Source organism: Ambystoma mexicanum, chromosome 8, assembly GCF_040938575.1.
Source record: "Ambystoma mexicanum isolate Mex_15411 chromosome 8, UKY_AmexF1_1, whole genome shotgun sequence".
NCBI classification, from domain to species: domain Eukaryota; kingdom Metazoa; phylum Chordata; class Amphibia; order Caudata; family Ambystomatidae; genus Ambystoma; species Ambystoma mexicanum.
Genome location: NC_090929.1, coordinates 1,068,736,991 through 1,068,758,797, shown reverse-complemented (window position 1 = coordinate 1,068,758,797; position 21,807 = coordinate 1,068,736,991). Strand labels below are relative to the sequence as shown.

At 46.4% G+C, this 21,807-nt stretch overlaps 1 protein-coding gene across 2 annotated transcripts in view; it reads right to left on the bottom strand.

Annotated features, from left to right (window-relative positions):
• LOC138472732 (erlin-1-like) overlaps positions 1-21,807 on the bottom strand; it is a 519,316-nt gene that overhangs the window by 321,813 nt on the left and 175,696 nt on the right. For both annotated transcript variants that reach the window (XM_069611050.1, XM_069611051.1), the window contains exon 7: positions 21,576-21,649. In XM_069611050.1, coding sequence (XP_069467151.1) covers positions 21,576-21,649 — 74 coding nt within the window. The remainder of the gene's footprint in view (positions 1-21,575; positions 21,650-21,807) is intronic.

The following is a 21,807-nucleotide window of genomic DNA, read 5'->3' as shown; positions in this document are numbered from 1 at the left end:
TCATAGATGTGTCCCAATTCTTCTTTATTTACATTCTAAAACACTTGAAATGAATGCTACATAATTATGTTTGTAAACCACCAGTTGTCCTAGGAGACAAAAGTAGCTCTTAGTAATAGTTTTACGTTAGCCAGGCTCTCCTAGGGTAGAAGCAGGAGCTAAATAGCTCCCAACAATTTTGAACCTTGTTCTGTCACAGATTAGCATATGCTAATTAGCTGAGATGTTCCCACGGTTCATCTCTTCTGGAGTGAGGGAAGGTACCACTTTGTGCATTAACAGCTATTTACACTACAAAAGAATGCAGGATGTTCACTGAACTGTGCTCTTACATTCATAACTTTTACACAGGTTGGTAAAATGTCTGAGGAAAATGTCTGGGATGGTAGCGCAGGTCACTCACCGCTAAACTGTGCAGCTGCTGTGTGCGCCACCTGAGCGCATAAAAGCAATGCCACATTGCCCTGCCTCTGTCTCATGCTTAACCAGATGAGAAATGTAAGCAGAGAATGTGCAATACAAGAAGAAACTCACCATGAAAATTTAGCAGCGGTGTATCTGTGCGGTTAGGGTGAGCCATTTTGTAAATGCCTGAGCTATTGTGCAAGCTGGGCCTAGGGTTGCAGAATGCTGCCTGTAAGAGCGCCTTTAATCTACCCTGACTAGTGTAGTTTATGGACACACTCAAGTATATATACACACAATATACGTATGTACACATGTATAGTTAAGTGGAGCAGATTTAACGCAACAAAACCCTTGAAAATCAGCGGATGTGGGAAGTCATGACCAGCTTAACTCAGCGTGCTCCCAGAGATGTCCCCAATAATGTCATTTTGTGTGTCATTGTGAATCCCTTCTCTTAGAATATATATGTGCTCACAGGCTTTGCAATGGGAACACGCAAAGTTAAGCTGGTCATGACTTCCCACATCCGCTGAATTTCATTATAGCATAGCCCGTTCCCCCAATATGTTTCTTTTTGCACCAACTACCCAGTGAGCACCACCTGCGGCCTTGCCCACTGTATATTTTAAAACCATACTGGGTCACTATCATTGGCTTATCACTGTGCGTGCCCCCCCGGCTATCCCCACTGTACATTTTAAAACACTACCTTTTCTTTCTTACTCCCTAGCCATGGCCTTCGCCCAGGACCATTGGCCCCTTTAGATGTTGCCCCAATAACTTTCTTCCGGACCCACTAGCCAAGGCTTTTGGCCATGGCCAATCTACATATTACTGAAATAGGTTTCCTAAACGTGAACACTAGCCATGGCCTTCGGCTGTGCCCTCAACACTAGGTTTCTTTTGGTCACACTAAACATGGGCGTGTCCATTTTCCATATTGCACCCCCTAACATGTTGCCCCAATACTTTTAATTGGGGCCCACTAGCCATGGCCTTCGGCCACAGCCTTCAGCATTGTCCACTTTCCACATTGCACCATTCTGTTCTTTAAAGGCACAGCCACACACTTCAGCCACACCCATTACCCCCACAACACTGTACCTGTTAAATTCCACTGTAAAACCCTTGTTAAAAAAATAAAAAAGTGTTTTCCATAACCATGGTTAAATTAGCATTGTACTACAAATAAACTTTGTTATCCGTAAATGCCCGAAAATAACCTTGGTTATCTGTAAAAAGCAAGCAAAACCCCAAACTCTTCACCGCCCTCCCAGGCACTCACCAAGTGCTCCCCTCCCGCCATTCCCCCTCCCCTCTTAACCTCCACAGCCTTCTCCCATTCCCCCACCTCAAACACTCAGTTTTATGTGATGCACTTTCATTCCTGATCCAGTTTTCTATTATAACTGCAGTTATCCCCAGTATAACCCTGGTTATGTGAAAACGTACAAGCTCTGAGCTTGGTCCCCAGTCCCCGCCAGAACCCCCACAATTCCTCAGTTTCTCAGGGTGTCCTCTTTTTCCTCCCCCGCTCACCTCTAGCCCAATGCCGTTTCATCCTTTTTCCTCCTCCAAATTGCATTTTGTCCACTATGTTTTCAGCTAACCCCTGCTTATACCATTTATAACCGCGGTTATATCTTACATCGATCAAAAAAGAAAAAAAATTGTCTCTCATTTCTGAACAGCCTCTCTGCTGCAAAGCACCTTGGGAAATAAATCTATAATTTTATTTGCCATCAGATATTTTAACTAATGGACGGAATAACCCCAGACCCCTCCCAGATATCGAGTCAACGCTTGGTCCACAAGTTGTTTCATACCTGGTCCAATTCCCTCCAGCGGTTTTTGCTGTGCACTGCGCAGAAATGTGGACTTGCGGTAGTGCACAGAAGGGTCACCACGGACCTAAAATGGTGACTGTGTTCTTTTTTTACCAATTTAAGATGGCTTGTCCTTTTTTGGTTCTTCTGCCATGCAGGGTAGGGGGAGGTGTTGGTTTGACCTTTGTTTTCGGGATCCTTTAGTGCAGCCTGCCAAGGCACCAGTGTGTATGAGAGGACAGAAAACAGAGGAGGACTCAAACTCCACTGTTCTTTGTTTTATGCTGTGCCTGCCTGGAACCAGTTTCAACTGGAAGGCTGGATGGCCTAAAAGGACAGCCAACATCCACAGTTTAAATGAGGCATGGGTGCGGATTGGCTGGGTTCCTGCATAAGAGGCATGGATCCAGAGGCTGAAAAGAAGTTGACCACAGGAACTGAAGAATCGACGAGGAGGAAAAGGAGAGACGCTTGCAGCCACTACCAGAGATGCCTTTCTGATTAATCACTGCTGCCCGACCCTTTCTTCCAAGCATCAGGAGAGCCCCGAAACTACTACTCTCTCGCTTAGACTGGTAGGTCCAATTAGTCTCAAGACAAACTGCATTTTGAGCCAACCCATGACGAGCTGTGACCTCCACCAGCTGGAAACTACAAATAACCTGGGACTTGCGGCCATTGTGCAGTGAATCACCTTCCGAAGATTGAATCCTCCCAAAACTTTGGTTGATTCCTTCCGGACCTCCAGAAGCAAGATTGCACTCCTTGAAGTTCCCTCACCAAAGTGCTGGAACAAGAAAGAGACCAATTGACCGGACAGTAACCATACTTCACTGGTGCTTTGGGAAAAAAAAAAAGGGCACCAAAAATCACAGCACCCAGAAGAATCCTTTGCCTGGAGCCCCTTCACTAGACTGCTGCCAAGAGATTCATTCCAGTGTCCCTTCTTTCGTCTGTCTGACCAAGAATCCGGTTACTGGTATGCTGCTCCTGCATCGCAGGGGCATTGTGCTGCATCCTCTTCTTCACGTTTAAGGTACTGTAATAATCTTAGTAGAATTCACCTAGAGTTGCTTTGCTGCTCCTGTGTTGCTCGAGTGCCGATTCTTGTGTTGGGGAGTTCGCCCATACTTCTTCACCCAGGCCTAATGCCTGCATGCTTTCAGGGAGCCGTCCCCGAGGTCCCTGAACCTTTTCCCCAAAAAGAGTGTTACTTACTTTCTACTGAAGATTTTGGACTTTCAACAGCTTGTGCCTTGCTTGTTTGGCCTTCCACTATGACTCTGAGACACTCATAACTAGCTAGGGATGGACTACTAAAGCCCAAGGCCTCTGTGAAATTATTACAAGTATTTACCTGCTTTATGTTGGTCTTATTTCATGAATTCTTACCTGAAACTGAGGTTTCAAAAGTTATTACAAAAGTGTTGTACGCCGTTCTAAAAATATGATCAAAGTGATTTACTTTCTGTAAAGATTGCATTAGTTGTCCTAAGTTACTCATTGTGTGTTACAGTACTTACTCTGAAAAATCACCTTTACCTTAGTGTATATATAAAATCAACCATTATATTTATACAACCTTTAGTGTGTCAGTGTTTCTTTGGCCTATGTGTATAATGCACGTTTTTTTACCTCCCTACACCTTACTCCTAAGAGAAGCCTGTCTGTTCAGCCATTGCAAACAAATCTTGTGTGGTTCAGGCTTGTACTAAGAGTTGCAGCCTTGTGTCCCAAGTGAGAGTCGTCTAAAGTCCTACCTAATGTGGATAGTTGCAGGGACCGTTAGGAAGTTTAACAAAAGTTTTCCTGAATTTCAGGTTGCTATACCATAGTTTTTTTTCTACGCACTGGACCAGTGGCCACGGCCTTCATCTGTGGCCACTGTATATTGTACAACACTAGCAGATTTTTTGTTACACCATAGTTTTTTCCACGCCAATGGCCATGGCTTTTGCCCGTGCCCGCTGTATATTTTAGAACACTACCAGACCACTAGCCATGACCTTTGTATTTTTTTAAAACACTAAAATGTCTTCAACCGTGTCCACTGGATATTTTAAAAACACTTGCAACCCACAGGCCATTCAGCCATGGCCAGTGGCCAAGGCCTTTGGCGGTGCCCACTGTATGCAGCCCACTCGCCATGGCTTTCGTCAGTGTCCACCCTTAACTTTAAAACACTACCGAGTCACTGGCCATAGCTAGTGATTTTTCACCCCCAACCTCACTGTATGTCCCAATGACCTATTTTTATTTATTTAAGTAACTTTTTTCCCATAGCCACAGCTATACCCCCAGGTTATACTAGCGGTTAACTAGGAAAACTCCCCTATTGGCCTCCTGCCCTCTCCCATGCCCCCACAACACTTGTCGTTTCTGTGACAGTTTCAGTTGAAATGTCGGGTAGCCACGGTTATAAACCCAGGTTATACCAGAGGGTATTTGAAAAATGTTTGACCCTCGTGTTGAAAACTTGGTCCCTAATCCACACTACCGCCCCCCCCCCCCTGCCCAACCAACCACCAAATTTCACTTGGTATCCTCTTGCCTCACCCCACCTCTAGCTTAATGGCATTTGCATGTTTTTTACCTGCAAATGGCTTTTTTCTGCACTTTATTTTCAGATACATTGGGGTATAAACACGGCCATCATTCCTCTTGCTGAAAAAAGTTTTAAAAAAAAAAAGAAGTTGGCTGTTACGATAAAAAGGAATCAGGCAAGATATAGCCATTTATTTTTGAGAAGGGGGTCGCCCACTTCTCAGTTAAATGATTTTGAAAAAAAAGTACTGGACAGAGTGACCACAAACCACAAAAGGATCACGCGTCAACCCTTCGTACCCAAGTTGATTCAAACCTGGTCCAAATCTGGCCAGTAGTTTAGGCTGTGTGGTCAAGCAAAAAATTACCTTTTTTGTCTATGGGAAAATAAATGGGGACTGGCCGAAAGTGCCTTTTTGGGTTTTCTTAATAAATTTATTTTTAAAAAAATCTTTCCCTAGCTTTGCAATCTGGGGGACCCAGGCGTACAAAATTGCCTGCAAAATTTCAGCCGAATCCATCACACAAGTCCAAAGTTATTAGCGATCAATTTTTTTGATGACCATTCATAACTGAGACACCTTCAGAGCTACCATAGTACATCTCTTTCCATACTTCTCATGTATTTGATTACATGTATTACAACGACACTGAGCTCTAGTCAGGCAAGGTCACCCATGGAGGACCATGTTACACAGGTGCAGAAGAGGCGAGAGTAAAGCTCAAGACCACACGATCAGGCTCTTGTGTCGAGAAAATAAAATAAATATGCAGATTGGATGGGCCAGCAATAGTGAGGCAAGAGAAAGTTGGGACCCATTGAGGGTCTGTATGTTCTAAAAAGGCAAAACAGGTGCAAGAGACTGCGTCAGACCAGTGTGTCAAGAGGAAGAAAATACACAGACAGGATGAGCCAGAAAGTCAGGCAAGGGCAGGCATGAAATCATGGGTGCCTGCATATCACAAGTGGGCAGAAAAGGTGAGGGGAGAGTGGGAGACAATGTTGGGCTGCCGTGTCCAGAAAAGGCAGAATATACACAGACGGGATGGGCCAGCAATAAATGGACAAAGGAAATCTGGGACACATAAAAGGCTTGCATGTAACAGGAAGGCAGAAATGTTGAGGGGGAGCTGGAGACCATGCCTGGTAGCTGTGCAAAGCAGAGGCAGGAATGATGTAATGTTAGAGGTCTTGTATAGTGCCTTTGTGCCATTACTGGTCGTTTTGCTGCACGTGGTTCAAAAGAAGAAAAAAAAGGCGGGGCCCGTGGTGGGACATTCGTGGGAAAGCGGAAGAGGCAGATGCGAAACCTGTGGTGTTGATGATGCAGATCCAAAGTGCCCAGTGCCTATGTGCCAATCTGCTTTGAGGGTTTGGCTGAGAAACTTGGCAGTATGTTATCCGCAGGGAAGAACCCAAGATCTGATGTTTACAGTGCTTTGGGTCCTGTTTGGCGCTGATATGAGTGTGAGACAGGACTAAGGGAGACAGCCAAGTCTTGGTTTAGATTAGGGTTGATGTGCTAATGGATCGGTCTGTGGCCGGGAGTGGGGACAGTGTGTGCAGTGCAAGGTGCTAAGAGATCTTAGCAGTGAGTCGGTGGAAAAAGGTAGTACACCTGGATAAAATAGATTTCCAAAAATCAGCCCCATTGAGGGGGACTGTGGAAGGCTACCCTTTAATGGTGAACAGGGAGACAGTTTAGCCAAACCCAATCAAGGTACGTTAGCAGAGTGGCAAGGCTTAGTCTCAGGAAGGATGTGAGAGTGGTCTAGGGCTACAATGAGTCCACACATAGCAACACCAATAATTCCAGCTAGACCGGTAAGTAAGCTCACTCCATTCCAGTCACTAGGATAGTCCTAGAAGGGGGTCTTTGACCAGGCCTCCACAGACCAAAGTCAGGAGAGAGTGAATTAGGGACAGGACATTATGCCCATGTAACCCTATGGAGGACAAGGGAGGTGGGTGAGTGGTGGTGTGGGGGGGCGAGGGGGGGCAGAAAAGGGTACGTAAACGTACCCCTCTAACTGAGATTTCTACAGACACCACTGCTGTGTTAAGAATCCATTGGGGACGCAATTGTCTGTGCTTGGTCCTATTGAGAAAGGCCCCAAGGTCACTTTTGGACACAGAATTTAGTTTAGATCAGTTGCAGTACTTCGGAATCGGTTCCAGACAGCTTCCAGTAGAACACCTCAACGAAGAAAAGGATTTCTGCAGTGCAGATCACCTCTGGACACCTTCAGGAAGCTAGGAAGATGGATTTGCAAGGGGAGTCACCACGGCCAGGCGGCGGCAGGTGATTTTCGATGGACAAACAAAGGAGCAGGCCCAGCACAGCTTCCAGATCAAACACAGAAGATAGTGTCCCCCAAGGGATTTCGGAACACCTACAGTGGTCTCTGGAATCATCAGAGTCAGAGGGTTAAGTCAACATAGCTGTTTTTGCCCTGAACTCCCCTTTGCCCCACACCTCCATGTCCTTGCTGGGGTTACATTGGGTATAAAGTCCTAGCCCCAACATCCTTACCTGACCTTTGGGGTGAAACTTGGATTAAGGATGGTTACCTAGGCCTCTCATAGTGTGTTGGATTGAATCAAGTACTTACCTGAACTTTTATCTAACTTTGAAACTCATTTATTAATTATAAGCACTGGCACTTCAAATATCTATATCAACCTACCTGAAGTAGTATAAGCTTTGGAACTGATGCCTTTTGGGTACAAAGCCCCAAACCATCTTAGACTTGGACTTATAAAAATGAGGGAAGCTGTTTTGTGTGGATTCTAAAGAGCTCTCTCTATCCTATGCATTCAACTACTCAAATGTGTTGCACTGGTACTTGCATATGAATCAATTCGATTTCTCCCAAAGATGGATGTATATGACAATGCATTACTTACCGTAAAAGCATTTCTGATGGTTGTATCTGCTTAGATTCACATGCTGTGCATAGGTCCGACATCCAGTGGTCACTGCAGAGTATTGCATTTTGTTTTTCGTAGTCGAAAAGGGGACGTCGACAAGGCGTGTCTGTAACACTATCCCTATAGTGACGTGCATTGTACCCACAATCCCTCACGCGTCGAGGTCCCTCTGTTTGTATTTTTCTGCCCTGAGGGAGCCTTCTAGACGTGAGTGAGTACAGAAAAGAGAGAATATATAAAAAAGGTGTCTATGTTCCTTCCATCCGAGCGGGGAGGAAGGGTGGGCGCATGTGAATCTAAGCAGATACAACCATCAGAAATGCTTTTACGGTAAGTAATGCATTGTCTTCTGATGTTTGTTAATCTGCTTAGAATCACATGCTGTGCATAGACTAGCGAGCAGTACCCGGAGTTGGCGGTGGGTTATGAGAAGGAACAGTAGAGAAAAGATGTCTTAATACTGCCTGTCCCACCTGGGAGTCAGATCTAGAGTGTGTATCTAGACAGTAGTGTTTTGTAAAGGTGTGCACAGAACTCCAGGTAGCCGCTTTGCAGATGGACTCAAGGGGAACATTTGCAATGAATGCTATGGAAGCCCCAGTGCCTCGAGTGGAATGTGCTCTTGGCTTGAAGGGTAGTTCTCTCTTAGCAAGAGTGTAACAGAGAGTGATGCATAGAACAATCCATCTAGATATAGTGGACTTTGAAACTGCATCTCCTTCTCTTCCTGCTGCCACAGAGACAAAGAACTGATTAGTCTTTCTCAGTGGTCTGGTTCTTTCCATGTAGAACATGACTGCTCTGCGTACATCTAGTGTATGCAGACTTTTTTCTCCCAAGCTGGAAGGGTTTTGAAAGAACGTTGGTAGTTCTATAGACTGGTTTACATGAAATTTTGAGATGAATTTTGGTGCAAACCTTGGGTGTGTGCGTAGAACCACTTTATTTTTGTGAACTGTTACGAAGGTGTCTAGTACAGAAAGAGCCTGTAGTTCACTTACTCTCCTAATGGAGGTGATAGCTATTAGGAAAGCAGTCTTAAGAGTGAGGTCTTTAAGAGTTGCTTTGTGCATGGGTTCGAAAGGGGGGCCCATGAGTCTAGAAAGTACCACATTTAAGTCCCATCCGGGAGCTGGGTTAGCTATTGGAGGGTGTATTCTTTTTACCCCTTCCATGAAGGCTTTGATAACTGGTATCTTCCACCACGACACTTTAAGTTGGGAAGTGGTGTATGCAGAAAGTGCCGCTAGGTGGACTTTAATAGAATTGAACACTAGACCTGAATCCAGTAAATGGGTCAAGTATAGGACAATGTCAGTAGGAGAGCAGTCAATTGGGTTGATGCTCCTATTTGTACACCAGATGACAAATCTTTTCCATTTGCTAGCATAGCAGTGGCGAGTATTTGGTTTTCTGGCTTCCCTGAGGATGTCCATACATCTCTGAGGGAGTTGTAAATGGCCAAATTCTACGATCTCAGGAGCCAGGCTGCTAAGTTCATGGTCTGAGGGCATGGGTGCAGTGTCTTGCCCTTGTCTTGTGACAGCATGTTGTATGGGCAGGGAAGTTTCACTGGGGGAGATAGGGACATCTCCATCAAGTGAGCGAACCAAGGTTGCCGGGCCCACATTGGGGCCACTAGTATCATGGTAACCTGCTCCTGGTGCATCTTGTGCACCACTTTGTTGAGAAGGGGAGTCGGGGGGGAAAGGCGTAAACAAATTTCCCTGACCATTGAATCGACAGACCGTTCCCCTTGGATTGGTTCTGGGGGTACCTGGAGGCGTAACTTTGGCATTGTGAGTTTTCCATAGTTGCGAACAGGTCTATTTCCGGAAAACCCCATTGCGTGAAGACGTCTAAGACGATGTTTTCGTGCAATTGCCATTTGTACTCTTCGGGCAGTGGGAAGTCTCTGCTGAGCTTGTCTGCTAGCAGATTGAGTTCCCCTGGTACATGTTGCGATAGTAGAAACATGTTGTGTCTGAGAGCCCACTTCCATATATTCTGGGACAGTTTGGACAGTCCTGGAGAGTGAGTGCCCCCTTGTTTGTTGAGGTAGTACATGGCTGTGGTGCTGTCTGTGAGGACCATCACTGTCTTTCCTTGCAGGTGTTTCTGAAAGGCTTTCAGTGCCTTGAACACTGCTAGAAGTTCCAGCAGGTTTATATGTTTGGATGCTAAACTCGGAGTCCACGCTCCGTGAGCAGTCTGATGGGATAGGTGAGCCCCCCATCCTGTGAGGGATGCGTCTGTGGTTAGAGTGGCTTCTACTGCGGGTGTGGCAAAAGTCTTCCCTATTAGCAGGTTTTCTTTTGTCCACCACCTCAGCGAAAGTACTAAGGCCTGCGAGACCACCACTAGATCGTCCCATTGTCCGCTGGCCTGACACCACTGGCTGTTGAGCCACTCCTGCATTGGGCGCATGCGCAGACGCGCGTGAGGTACCAAATAAATACATGACGCCATCATCCCTAGCAAGCGCATAGCTTTGCGTACCGTCACCTCCCGACCTGTTACATAATGGGGGATCTGAAACAGCATGTTTTGGACCCTCTCGTTGGAGGGGAAGACGAGGCCGTCCTTTGTTTGAATTAGAGCCCCTAAAAATTGTTTGGTTTGGCTGGGTTCTAAGCTGGACTTCTTTTCGTTGATGGAGAAGCCCAGTTGGTACAAAAGGTTTACGGTCTTTTGGGTATTGGAGAAGCATGTTTCGTAAGAATCCCCGGTTATGAGCCAGTCGTCGAGGTAAGGGTATATTGGGATGGATAGCCTTCGCAGGTGGGCCGCTGCTACTGCCAGTACTTTTGTGAATACTCTTGGAGCAGAAGCTATCCCGAAGGGTAGTACTCTGAATTGGTAGTGTTTGTTCTCTATCTTGAACCTGAGGTATTTTCTGTGTGCTGGCAACATTAAAATATGAAAGTATGCATCTTTCATGTCTAGCGTTGTCATGTAATCCCCCTGTGATAACAGTGGGATTACTTCCTGCAAGGTCACCATACGGAACTTCTGTGGTTTGACAAAGTTGTTCGCTGGGCGCAGATCTAATACAGGGCGCATGGTTAAGTCCTTTTTGGGTACAAGGAAGTACACTGAATAAATACCTTCTGTTACCTGAGATAGGGGGACAGGTTCTATTGCTTCTTTTTTCAGCAGTTCTTTTACTTCTTGTAAAAGAATGGTGAGGTGCTCCGGTGATCTGCGTTGGTTTCGTGGGGGTTTGTACTTCGGGTAACCGTTGAATTCTATGCAGTATCCGTGGGTTATGGTTGATAATACCCATCGGTCTGACGATATTCCCTCCCATGCTGATAGGAACGATGTTAGGCGGCCCCCGACCGGTGATGCATGGGAGGGGACCCAAATCTTCGGGTCATTTGCTGGTATTGGGCGTGGAACCTCTGGGGCTGGAGCCACGACCTCTTCCTCTGCCACGCCGTTGGCCTCTTTGACTGAACTGGGTGTTACCCTGGTTAGAGGGCCAGTTGGTAGCAGAGTAACATTGTTGTTGGTTTTGCTGCTGTCTTTGGCCACGAAAGGAGCGTCTATTACCATAGCCTCGCCTGTTAGGGGGTCTAGATATTTGATCAAGAGTCTTGATGGTATCAAACTCTTTCTTAGCATGTTCTAGTGCCTCATCAACTGCCTTCCCAAACAGATGCGTCTGTTCTATGGGTTTATTTATGAGGGAGGCTTGGGTTTCGGGTTTAAAACCTGAATTGCGTAGCCAAACGTGTCGTTTGAGAAGTATTCCCTGAACCAGGGATCGGCCAGCAGTTTCAGCGGCATCTAGGGAGTTCTTAACGATGCCCTGGTTTACAAGTGTTCCCTCTGATATTACAGTTAGCAGACGTGACCGCAGGGGTTCAGGTGCGTCCTCTGCCTCGCTGCGCAGCTTGCTCCACTGTGCATCTGCGTAGCTAGCTAATAGGGAGTTGTTATTAGCAATTCTAGTAGAGAAGGCGGCGGAGGTCGTGATTCTCTTCCCAAGTGCGTACAGCTTCTTGCCTTCTTTGTCAGGTGGTGCTTCACTAGTGGATAGTGGTACCCCTGCTCTTTTCCTTGTGTTGGTAACTACAAGGGAGTCCGGAATAGAGTGTCCTCTGATGTATAAAGGGTCAGAGGATGAAGGGCTGAAGAGCTTTTCTATTCTAGGGTTGACCCTTCTTACTAAAGCTGGATTAGAAAGGGAAGGAGAAATTCTTCTCTTAATAGAAGCCAGGAGTGGAATAGACTGGCTAACAGGGGCTTTTTCTTTAATAACTCTTTCTACAAAGTCTATGTCTGGAAGAGCTTCCCCTGTGTCAAGCTCAAAATGCGCTGCTGCCTTGCGCAATAGTGCATTGAGGGAAGGTTGGTCATCTATGGGAGAGGAGTTCCCAATATGTGAATCCTTGAGAGGAGAAGGGTGAAAGGCATCAGGGTCTGAGTGCACTGATGGGGATTGCCACGGCTGCACTGACGGGGATTGCCAGGGCTGCGATGTAGCTGTATCCTCTTCGAAATTAGTGTAAGGATCTTCTTCGAACCCCTCTTCCTCAAGTTCTTCTTCTTGCCCACCCAAACACTCCTCATCTTCCTGAAGGTATTGCTCCTCCTCAGTGAGGTCATATACATCTGTGGAAGGGGGAACCAGCCTAGGAATCTTGACTCTAGGGTCATCCTGGGGCCATTCTCTTTGTCTTTTGTGAGTGGGTGGGTCTTGGTTTCCTAGAAACCTTTCCATTTTCTCCATGCAAGAATGGAGTCTTTCAAGGGTCTCATGGGGTACCCCTGAATAGTCTAGAGGGGGGAAATCTGTGTTTTCACCTTCGAACCGCTTCGAACGCTCCCACAACGTCGACGAGAGGTTACCGTCTCCTTCTGAGAAGCCCTCCGGTAGTTCAGAAGCGTCCTTAGATGAAAGGGGCAGTTCTTGGCTACCTTTGTGCTTTTTCGTCGCGGTATTCGACGTTTGTTTCGTCGTCCGCGCACGTTTGTCTTCGGAGACAATTCTCGCTAGGCTCTCGACAACGAGTTTGTCAGTCGAGGGCTCTGGTGTCGACGTTGTGTGCGTTGCGCGTTGTACCTCGACGGCCGCTCTATGGAGCGTTACGTCGGATGTTTTTGGGGTAGCGCCCGTGTTAGATGAAAGCCCAATCGCTGGTCGCGGCTGCGTTTGCGGGTGGGGCTTGAGACCTTTACGGTCTGCGGTAGACGCCGGAGTGCCCTGCGTCCCCTTCGGCGCTGATGGATCCTTCGTTCTCGACGAAGAAGAGCCGTGGGTTGTATGTTTAGCCTTATGGGGTTTATGTGCGTCCTTGTCGCCGGGGTGTTCATCCCCATAAGCAGGGCGTGAGCCGAGCCCGTCGGGGCCGGGGACGGACGTCGAGGAGCGGGAACGCTCCTTCTGGGGGTTCATGACTTCCGTAACGGACGTCGAGTTATCGCCCTCCTCGTCACTTTCAGTAACAGCGGCAGCGGGTGAGGAAACTGACTTCGACATCGCGTAGTCCGCCCACCTTTTAACTTTTCGTTCCTTAAGGGTTCTAGGTTTCAGGAGCTTGCAGGCTGCGCAGCTGTCCTCTTTGTGATCGAGGGGCAAGCAACGATTACAGAGCTTGTGCTTATCCTTCCAAGTATATTTGCCCCTGCAGCGTGGGCAGAACTTAAAAGGTGTCCTCTCCATAGCTGAGGCAATAATAGCTGGCGATAACAACCCCAAGGGAAAGAAAGGGGAGAAAGAAAGACATTCTCAAAGAGAAGATAAAAGTTCGAACCCCCACTCTCCCTACTGTATGTTGGCCGTCGAGGCCAGGCCACGTGTTCGGCAGCGCCGAAGGATCTCCTCCGCTCTTCCTCTCCGTCGAAAATCTGTTCGGCGGAGAAACAGCTTCACAGCTAACGTCGAGGGAAGGGATTGTTAATAATATATTAAGTATAACAAAGGACCGAGGTCCGTGGCAAGTATTAGCAATGTCTCTCTAGGAGCTCCGCGAAAGGCGACCAGAAACTGGGCGGAAAAAAACAATCTGAGGGACCTCGACGCGTGAGGGATTGTGGGTACAATGCACGTCACTATAGGGATAGTGTTACAGACACGCCTTGTCGACGTCCCCTTTTCGACTACGAAAAACAAAATGCAATACTCCGCAGTGACCACTGGATGTCGGACCTATGCACAGCATGTGATTCTAAGCAGATTAACAAACATCAGAAATAGGTTTTTATAAGGCTTTGTGTGACAATATTTACACACTAAAGGCCTAACAAATCCTGTTTCATGTACTTACCCATCTAAATGGAATTACTGAAGTTGCTCTGTGTGGTCTCATTGTAGCTCCAGACCACACCCTGACCCTTCCTGAGACTAAGCCTTGTCAGCTCTGCTACCTCAACCTTGATCGTAATTAGTGAGAGCAATACTTTATTTTCACTGCTCAAAACAGAATGTCGATAATTTACATATCAATATTTGTCGTAATTGTGACAGAACAATTATGTTATTTACATTTCCCCCAAGTAGTAACTAGAAGACGTTTTAGCCTCTACAACAATGGATCCAATCTTTATTGGGCGCAGTGCCCTCTACGGACTAATATTTAGTATCTCCCCATAATATTTAGGGTTCTACTTTAAAACACACATTATGAAGTATTAGTCTGCCAAATAACAGAGGGCGTGGCCAGCAACCATGCTGTGAGGATGCAACACATCCTGCTCGATCGGTTCATGGATTGCTGTGAACACACAAATTCCGGCAAATAATACAAGTGCTGATGACACAAGCGACACCGACACAGCACTGCAGGAGATTCGAGTAGTAAACCTCCCATCCGGTAACAATATCGAATGATTTAGGAAACTCTGCCGACCTAACAAGACGGCATCCGCCGGGAATTGAAGAGACATTGCCACCTGCAGGGGCACACCGAAGCACGGAGGAAAGTAATTTTGGTGCAGCGTGCCCCGGGAGGTGCCCTGGCTGCCTGCCTCTGCGAACGGGCACCTTTTGTTTGACGAGAGCACAGTTGCGGTAGAAGACCATAACAAACTTACGCTTCGTCATTGAAGCCAGAAGCGGATCTACTAGGCTGCCCAGGCCGGAAGGATGGACAGTCTAGAGCAGATGACTACCGAGCGGCAACACAGTGAGCGAGTCAAAGCTGAATAGGAAAGCGGGCTGTGCTGACACTACAAGAAGCCCTTAAATAACTGCATTTACACTGAGGGCCCATGGGGCTCTCCCTCAGTGCCTCCGCGGTCCTGCCGGTGTTGCTCTGGACCATCTTTGCCCATTGACAACCGGAGGGATAAGGAGGCTTCCATTTGCCTTTTTCTTACTGGGAGTTGTGCACAAGGACTCAAGAATTGTAACATAACTGCGCGGTGTCTACTCAGAAGCAGAACAACCTGCTTTCTGTGACCGGATAGGGGCAAAATGTCATTAACTTTTGCCTGAAGCACGAATGCATGGACCCTCAACACTATATGAAACTAACTTCCAGCATTGTGCCTATGGATGGAGTCAGAGTCGCACTGCACATTCCTGTATATATTGTCAATATTATCCAGTGTGGCATGTGGCTAAGTAACCACAGAGGGTGTCAAGCGCTTAGAGCCCTTCAATGACCCAGGGACTCAGACGGGAACCCATGCTAGACACAGGGAGCACGGCCAGAATAGTGTTGACTGACTACAGCCAAACTTTAACACTCCCTTGTCAGAGTGGTCTGCATAATCTGCGACACACAGGGGCAAGAGGAGAGGACACCCCCACTCCCATTGCAGTGCAGCCTAGTCGGCGAGTTGAACTGCTGAGTAAATGACTAGCCGGACTGGACACGGAAAAGCCAAGCAAACCACAATGGAAGCCTACGCAAGTGGGGGAAACTTGAACCGACTCGACAGGAAGGACACAAGCCTACCAATGCACATGAGGCAAATTCACAACAGGGCGGAGTAGACCACCAGGTGTTCTCTGCCATTGCGGCCTTGCAGACTTGCCTTGAATACAAAATAGATGCCGTTATAGACGCTGGTCTGCTCCGGCAAGATATCAGAGCCCTGGCAGACAAAACAACGAAAATTGAGGCGCAGGTCGAAGACAACACAAGCCATTCAAGTAGACATCAAGAAGCTGAAACAGAAAGTGAATGTACTTGAAAACAGAGCAGAAGATGCTGAAGGCTGGGCGAGATGCAACAATGTGCATATATTGAGCATCCCGGAAGACACCGAAGGAACTGACCCCATGTTGTATGTAGAAAACTTGCTCTTAGAAGAAATCGGCTTGGGTCACTCACGCAGGGCTTCACGATAGAAAGAGCATACAGATCCTTTTTTTAAAAAAAAGAAAAAATCTAAAACCCGCATGGAGCTCTTCTGCAACCGATTATTGCCAGGATTACGAACTACAAAGATTCTCACGTTCTACAGGTATGGCGGCGTGATTCATAGAGCATCTGCTAACCTGGCCATCTACCTGGACTACACACTTAAGAGCCCAGTGTGGCACCACAAAGGAGTGGCTCTCAAGAGCGGAGATGAAATATATGCTCGTCTATCCTGCTCACCGAAAAGGTACTATATAAAAGCAAGTCTTATTTTTGGGAAAACCCAGAGGAAGGTCACGCCTGGATGGACTCAAAGAGGCTCGCTCCGCTGGAGGATTGACACTACTCGGGGGTTCATGCTAGTTAAGAAAACAAGGACGCTCAACGCTTAGGGTACGCAACGGAGTTTAACTGAAACAGGACTACAAACTTGGGAAGGCAATACTGAAACATTGACGGCTGACATTACAAGTCTTGTGGCAGCAGCTTTACGGAGTTGCAGTATCATGGTGTGTGATGGCATTTACATAAAGCAGGATGCAAACTTTGGCGTAACTTGCATAGAACTTCTATGGGCTTGCCCATGAAAATGGCTGCAGGAAACCCCCTTCTTGTGACCTCACTTCTGGATACCAGTTTGTCGGTATCCAACCGCTACGTGCATGCTGAGCCCTTGCAGCTGCCATAGCTTGCTCAAGAATCGGATGTGCCCGAGCAGGCTGTGCATGGTTGGGGGATTGTTGTATTGGCGTTGGATTAGGGTGTGACAGGAGTTTGACAGTTTGTTTGTTTAGCACTGGTTGGCCGGAGTGCATCCTTAGTCCTAATGAGGCCTTTAATTCCCATTTGACATTGCAGTGGGTATAAGAATACTGACCTGGAATGTCAGAGGCCTAAATAGTTTCATAAAGACAAACAGAATGCGCTTATATTTGAGCAGGCATATAGGGAGGTTCGAATATGGATTGCGCCAACAGTAGCTTTAAAAGTCCTGCAAAGCAAAAAGATGACTAAGGCAGAATGATTCTAGTACATGTCCTCATTGAAGATAGGGAAGTGTGTATAATAAACACGTACTCCCCTAACCACAACGGCACTACTTTTTTTACGCTCTTTGCACTCTAATGTTGGCCCCTATAAAAGGTAGCACCTGGATAACGGGCCTTAGATATTAACTGCACCCTAGACCCCCACCTTGGATAGGTCTGACAACAAGTACTCAAGGCCAGCCACGCCTGCAAAGGCGTAGAGTACTCTCCAGAGTTCCTTCCAGTTGGGAGACGTTTGGCAAACACTGCGAGGGGACGCTCGAGGCTAGTCTCACTACTCTGCCCCATATGCTGTACACACCCAAATAGACGTGTTCACAGGGATAGAGTTGGTCGAGGTCACCTATAAGGCTTGTGTGCTGTCTGACCATTCCCCTGTCCAACTCACATAGCAAAACGCCCCCAGGCCTCAGATTCCAATATTGAGACTAAGATGCGAGGTTCTACGAAATGAGATCTTTAGAGAACACTTCAGGGAAGTGATTAAGCTGTACTTTGTGTCCAATACTGGCAGCGTACTGGCCTCCAGCACACTATGGTAGGTCTTTAAAATTGTAGTCGGAGGAGAGGCTATAAGTAAAATGGGGGAGAATACAAAAAGACAATGTGTAATCTGGACTGCACAGAGAAACAGCTGGAGATAGCGGAACAGGAACACATTAAGTTAAATGTCGCGCCCCAAGACTGGATATTGCTGAAACAGAAGTGGATTGCATTTTGGGGGAGATTAGGAACGTTTAATTATGCCAAATATGCTGAAAAATTACACGACGCATGAGATAAACCGGGCAAGCTGCTAGCCTGCTCTGCCAGAGTGAGACCAAAAGGGAAATTATCTGCTCCATTAAAGATGAACAAGGAATTAACGGAAGAACCAGAGTGAAATCAATTATATCATCTTTATAGCTCCTTGTATTCCGAAACAAAACCCGTTTGAGGCTCTAGAGGAGGCATTGTCCCGGATTAAACTACCCTGCTTAGAAAAAGACGTGGCGGCAGAGTTAGACGCCCCGATTACGGTCCAAGAGATGATTCGATCATTGCAGACATGTATAACCCCTGAACAGATGGCCTCCCGGGATAATTCTACAATGAATTTGCAGATTAGCTAGCCCCTGAGCATCTAAAGATGCTGCAGGAGTCATGAGACTGGAGAGCTTCGTTTGAGGCTCAGGGAATTGGTTATGATACCAATAGTCTCGGGAGGATAGCTCAGCGGCAACGTGCTCGCCTTGGAAGCAAGATGACACAGAGCAACACAGGTTCAATCCACAGGTCCGCGCTTAGAAACCTCTGGGTATTAAGCACGTTATAAATAACCTATCATAAAATACTGAAACCAAATAAATCCCTCCTGGAATGAGGCTCCTATAGGCCCCTCTCTACGGTGAATCTTGACATCAAAATTCTTACTACACTCCTGGCAAATAGATTGAGGAGTGTGCTTTGAGGTCTGATACACCCAGATCAGACCGGGTATGCTCGGGAAGGAATACCTCCTGGAACCTGCGGCACCTACACCACCTAATAGACCATATAAAATCCAGCAGCGAACACTATGCCGTAGCATCATTAGATGCCATTAAAGTGTTAGATCCAGTTCGCTGGGACTGACTATACGTCACCCTCTGGCGATTTGGTATAGGACAGGGATATCCGAGATGGGTGAATCTGCTATACACTGCACCTAGAGTCAGAATAAAAACGAGACGCCACATATCAGAAAATTGGGAACACAGGGGCACCAGACAGGGATGCCCGTTGTCCCCAATGTTTTTTATTCATGCACTGGAAACAATAGCAATGTTCTTCAGAGAAGAATATGCAGATGCAAGAATATGAATAGATGGCATTACGCATGTGGTCTCCATGTACGCGGATGACATGCTACTCTATGTGCAAAGATTTGAGGAGAATTTGCAACACATGCTGGATGTGTTAGATTGCTTTGTGGAACTCTCTGGTGTTACTATAAGCCACGAGAAGTCGTGCTTATTTCCACTAGCAGGGTTCAGGGGTAAAACAGCAGGGCAGCTCCCAACCCTACATTTGAAGTGGTCCATAGACACTTTTAGATACTTAGGCATTGATGTGTACCATGGACGCCAAAATAGAACATTAACATAACACGCTATGTGCCTTGGATAGACTGACAAAGTCGATGAAGTTCTGGGGTAGCTGCCTTTGTTGGTAATGGCAGAGCTGCCCTCTTAAAAATTGTAGCCCTCCCTCGGCTGTTCTACTTTTTCATAAATGTGCCATATGACATCCCCAGACATTTCTTCTGAAACTTCATTGAGCAGGGGATTCTTGTGGACAGGAGGCAGACGCAGGAATTCTCCATGTACACTCCAAAGAGCTCATGAAGTGGGTGGGATTAAAGTACCACATTTCAAATTATATTTTTTGGCCGGACAATTGCAGTTTGTGGTGGACTGGCTAGCAGATAACCCAACACTAGACACTACACTTTTACAGCCAATACTAAAACACTATTACCTGGGTAAACCCATACGGCATAGGGCATGCAGAATGCTCGGCTTGGCAGACCACTTCTATCAGCAAATCCCTCTTGCTGTCATTGCAGCAGACAGGCTGCAAGATGTAAAAAAGGATTTGCAAATACTGGGAGAGTTGCGGCATGGTCACTGTAGGAGACCGGTTTCAAGATGGTAGGCTTGCAGAGTTGTACTGGTCAAGCAATTTAGCTTAAATAAGGGACAATTCTTGATATTTCTAAACATAATGTGCACACTTGTGGCTAGGTGGCCTGATCTCCGGGAAGGTATGGTGGAGAATACACAAGTAGAAGTAGAGGAAATGTATGACAGGACAGAAGGCAGGCATGTGGTGTCCGGACTTTACAAACTGATACTGGGTGGTTAAAGATCATCTGACTTGGAATACGGGCTAAATGGGAAGCAGACCTTTGGAGGCCTATCTCAGATGGGGAATGGTCCAGAGTACTGCTATAGCCAAAAAAGGGTTTCTAGGTATGCCAGGCTAAAACCTACGCAGTTGTATGTGACCCACAGGGCATACCTGACTCCCGTAAATATATCTTGATTTAATGGTGCAGACAGACAACAATATCCTAGATGCATGGAAGAACATGTTGGCCTGGTCCACATTTTTTGGACAGAGATTGTGCAGAGGGTGACCGGAGAAGGGATACATTTGGATATCACATCCACTGGGGTTGTGTCTGTTAGGAATGTATATTAGGAAACGCAGCAAAGTGCACATTGTCAGAATGAAGGACCTCATGTGCTGCCCAAGAGAAGAATTGCAATGTCTTGGAAATCCGCAGAGGCTTTTTGTATAGAAAAGTGGTGGGGAGACTTGCAAAGATTGTCTACCGCAGGAACAGTGGTTTGGCACCGAGCTGTTTACCGAGGTAAGAGAGGAAGTGATAACGTTGCCTTGTGGAACGCTCTCACGCAAATGATGTTTACGCCACCAGAGACAGCATCAGTGGAGACCGGTCATCTCTCAATTACTGGGGCACACCTGACTGCATGCTGGGTAGGAATTGAATATGGCATACGTATAGGTCAGTGAGCTTGGCAGGTTGCCAAGGCACTGTTGGGGTGGGGGGGCATGTGAGGGAGCATTGGTCAGTTGTGCGTGCTTTATGAACCAACAGTGTGTAAATGTGTATTTGGTACATGAATGTAAAGAAACTGCGAACATTTCCAAAAAATAAATAAAAATAAAAAACAAAAAAAGGTCCGTCACATAACAGTCCATTACAAGATTGCCACAGTTTTCAGTTTTCCATATGTTGTATCCATCCCACATTCTTTTGAGGGTTAAAAGAATGGTGGAATCAATAGTTTGCGTGTAAAGGCGCACACAGAGAAACCAAAGCCGCATGCCTAGGCAAACTCCCCTTCATCTAGTACCCTTGAATTTTGACGTGTCTGAACACAAAAATGCAATTGCCCTCTTGTTTCACAGCCATCTGTTCTGATAAAATTATGCAACATGCAGACATTTTCACCCACAGTAAATGAACAGATTAACAAGCCGCAAAAAAAACGATTTCAATTTTGTTTACCCGAGACAGATGTTTGCATCAGTTAAAACAGCAAAACAACTATGTACAATGAATTGCAAAGTGTTCTCCTCCCCTCGTCACTTTCCCTTTTTATTTCACCCAGAAACAATCTACATTTATTTTTTATTTTGAAGTGCGACAAAGTGATGTTTTGCCACGACTCAGGTCAGCTTTTTTGTACAGAACATTGACATCCGAGGGCAGTAAAGTTGGAGACCTACAAGTCCCTATACAATAACCAAGTAATTCCCTTTCGTATGGGGTGAAATTCAGTAATGTACATTTGCTTAGTCAGACCAGCCAAAAAGCCCTTCACTCCACTGTCATCTGTTTCCTAATCAAGCAAGTGCAGAGTCAACTTACCTGCCAAGACTCCTTTCACATTTAAATCTGTGTTAAAACGCACTGGCTGCGGGCACTCTACAGTTACATTCTTACCTGTACGGTAAGTCCAGGGGCCATGACATTCAGCTCCTTCTGCAAGGACTGCTTAAGGTTCTCATCGATCTGATCTGTTCGGAAAGTAAACAAATTGCACAAAAGTATCAATATTACAACTATAATAGACCTTAAAAGTGCATAAACCTCCAGCTAAAGGTTTTTTTTGTCTATGTGGGTGAACAGGGTATCGGGTTGGTTCAGAGCAAGTGATTACACTGCCTGAGTGAAG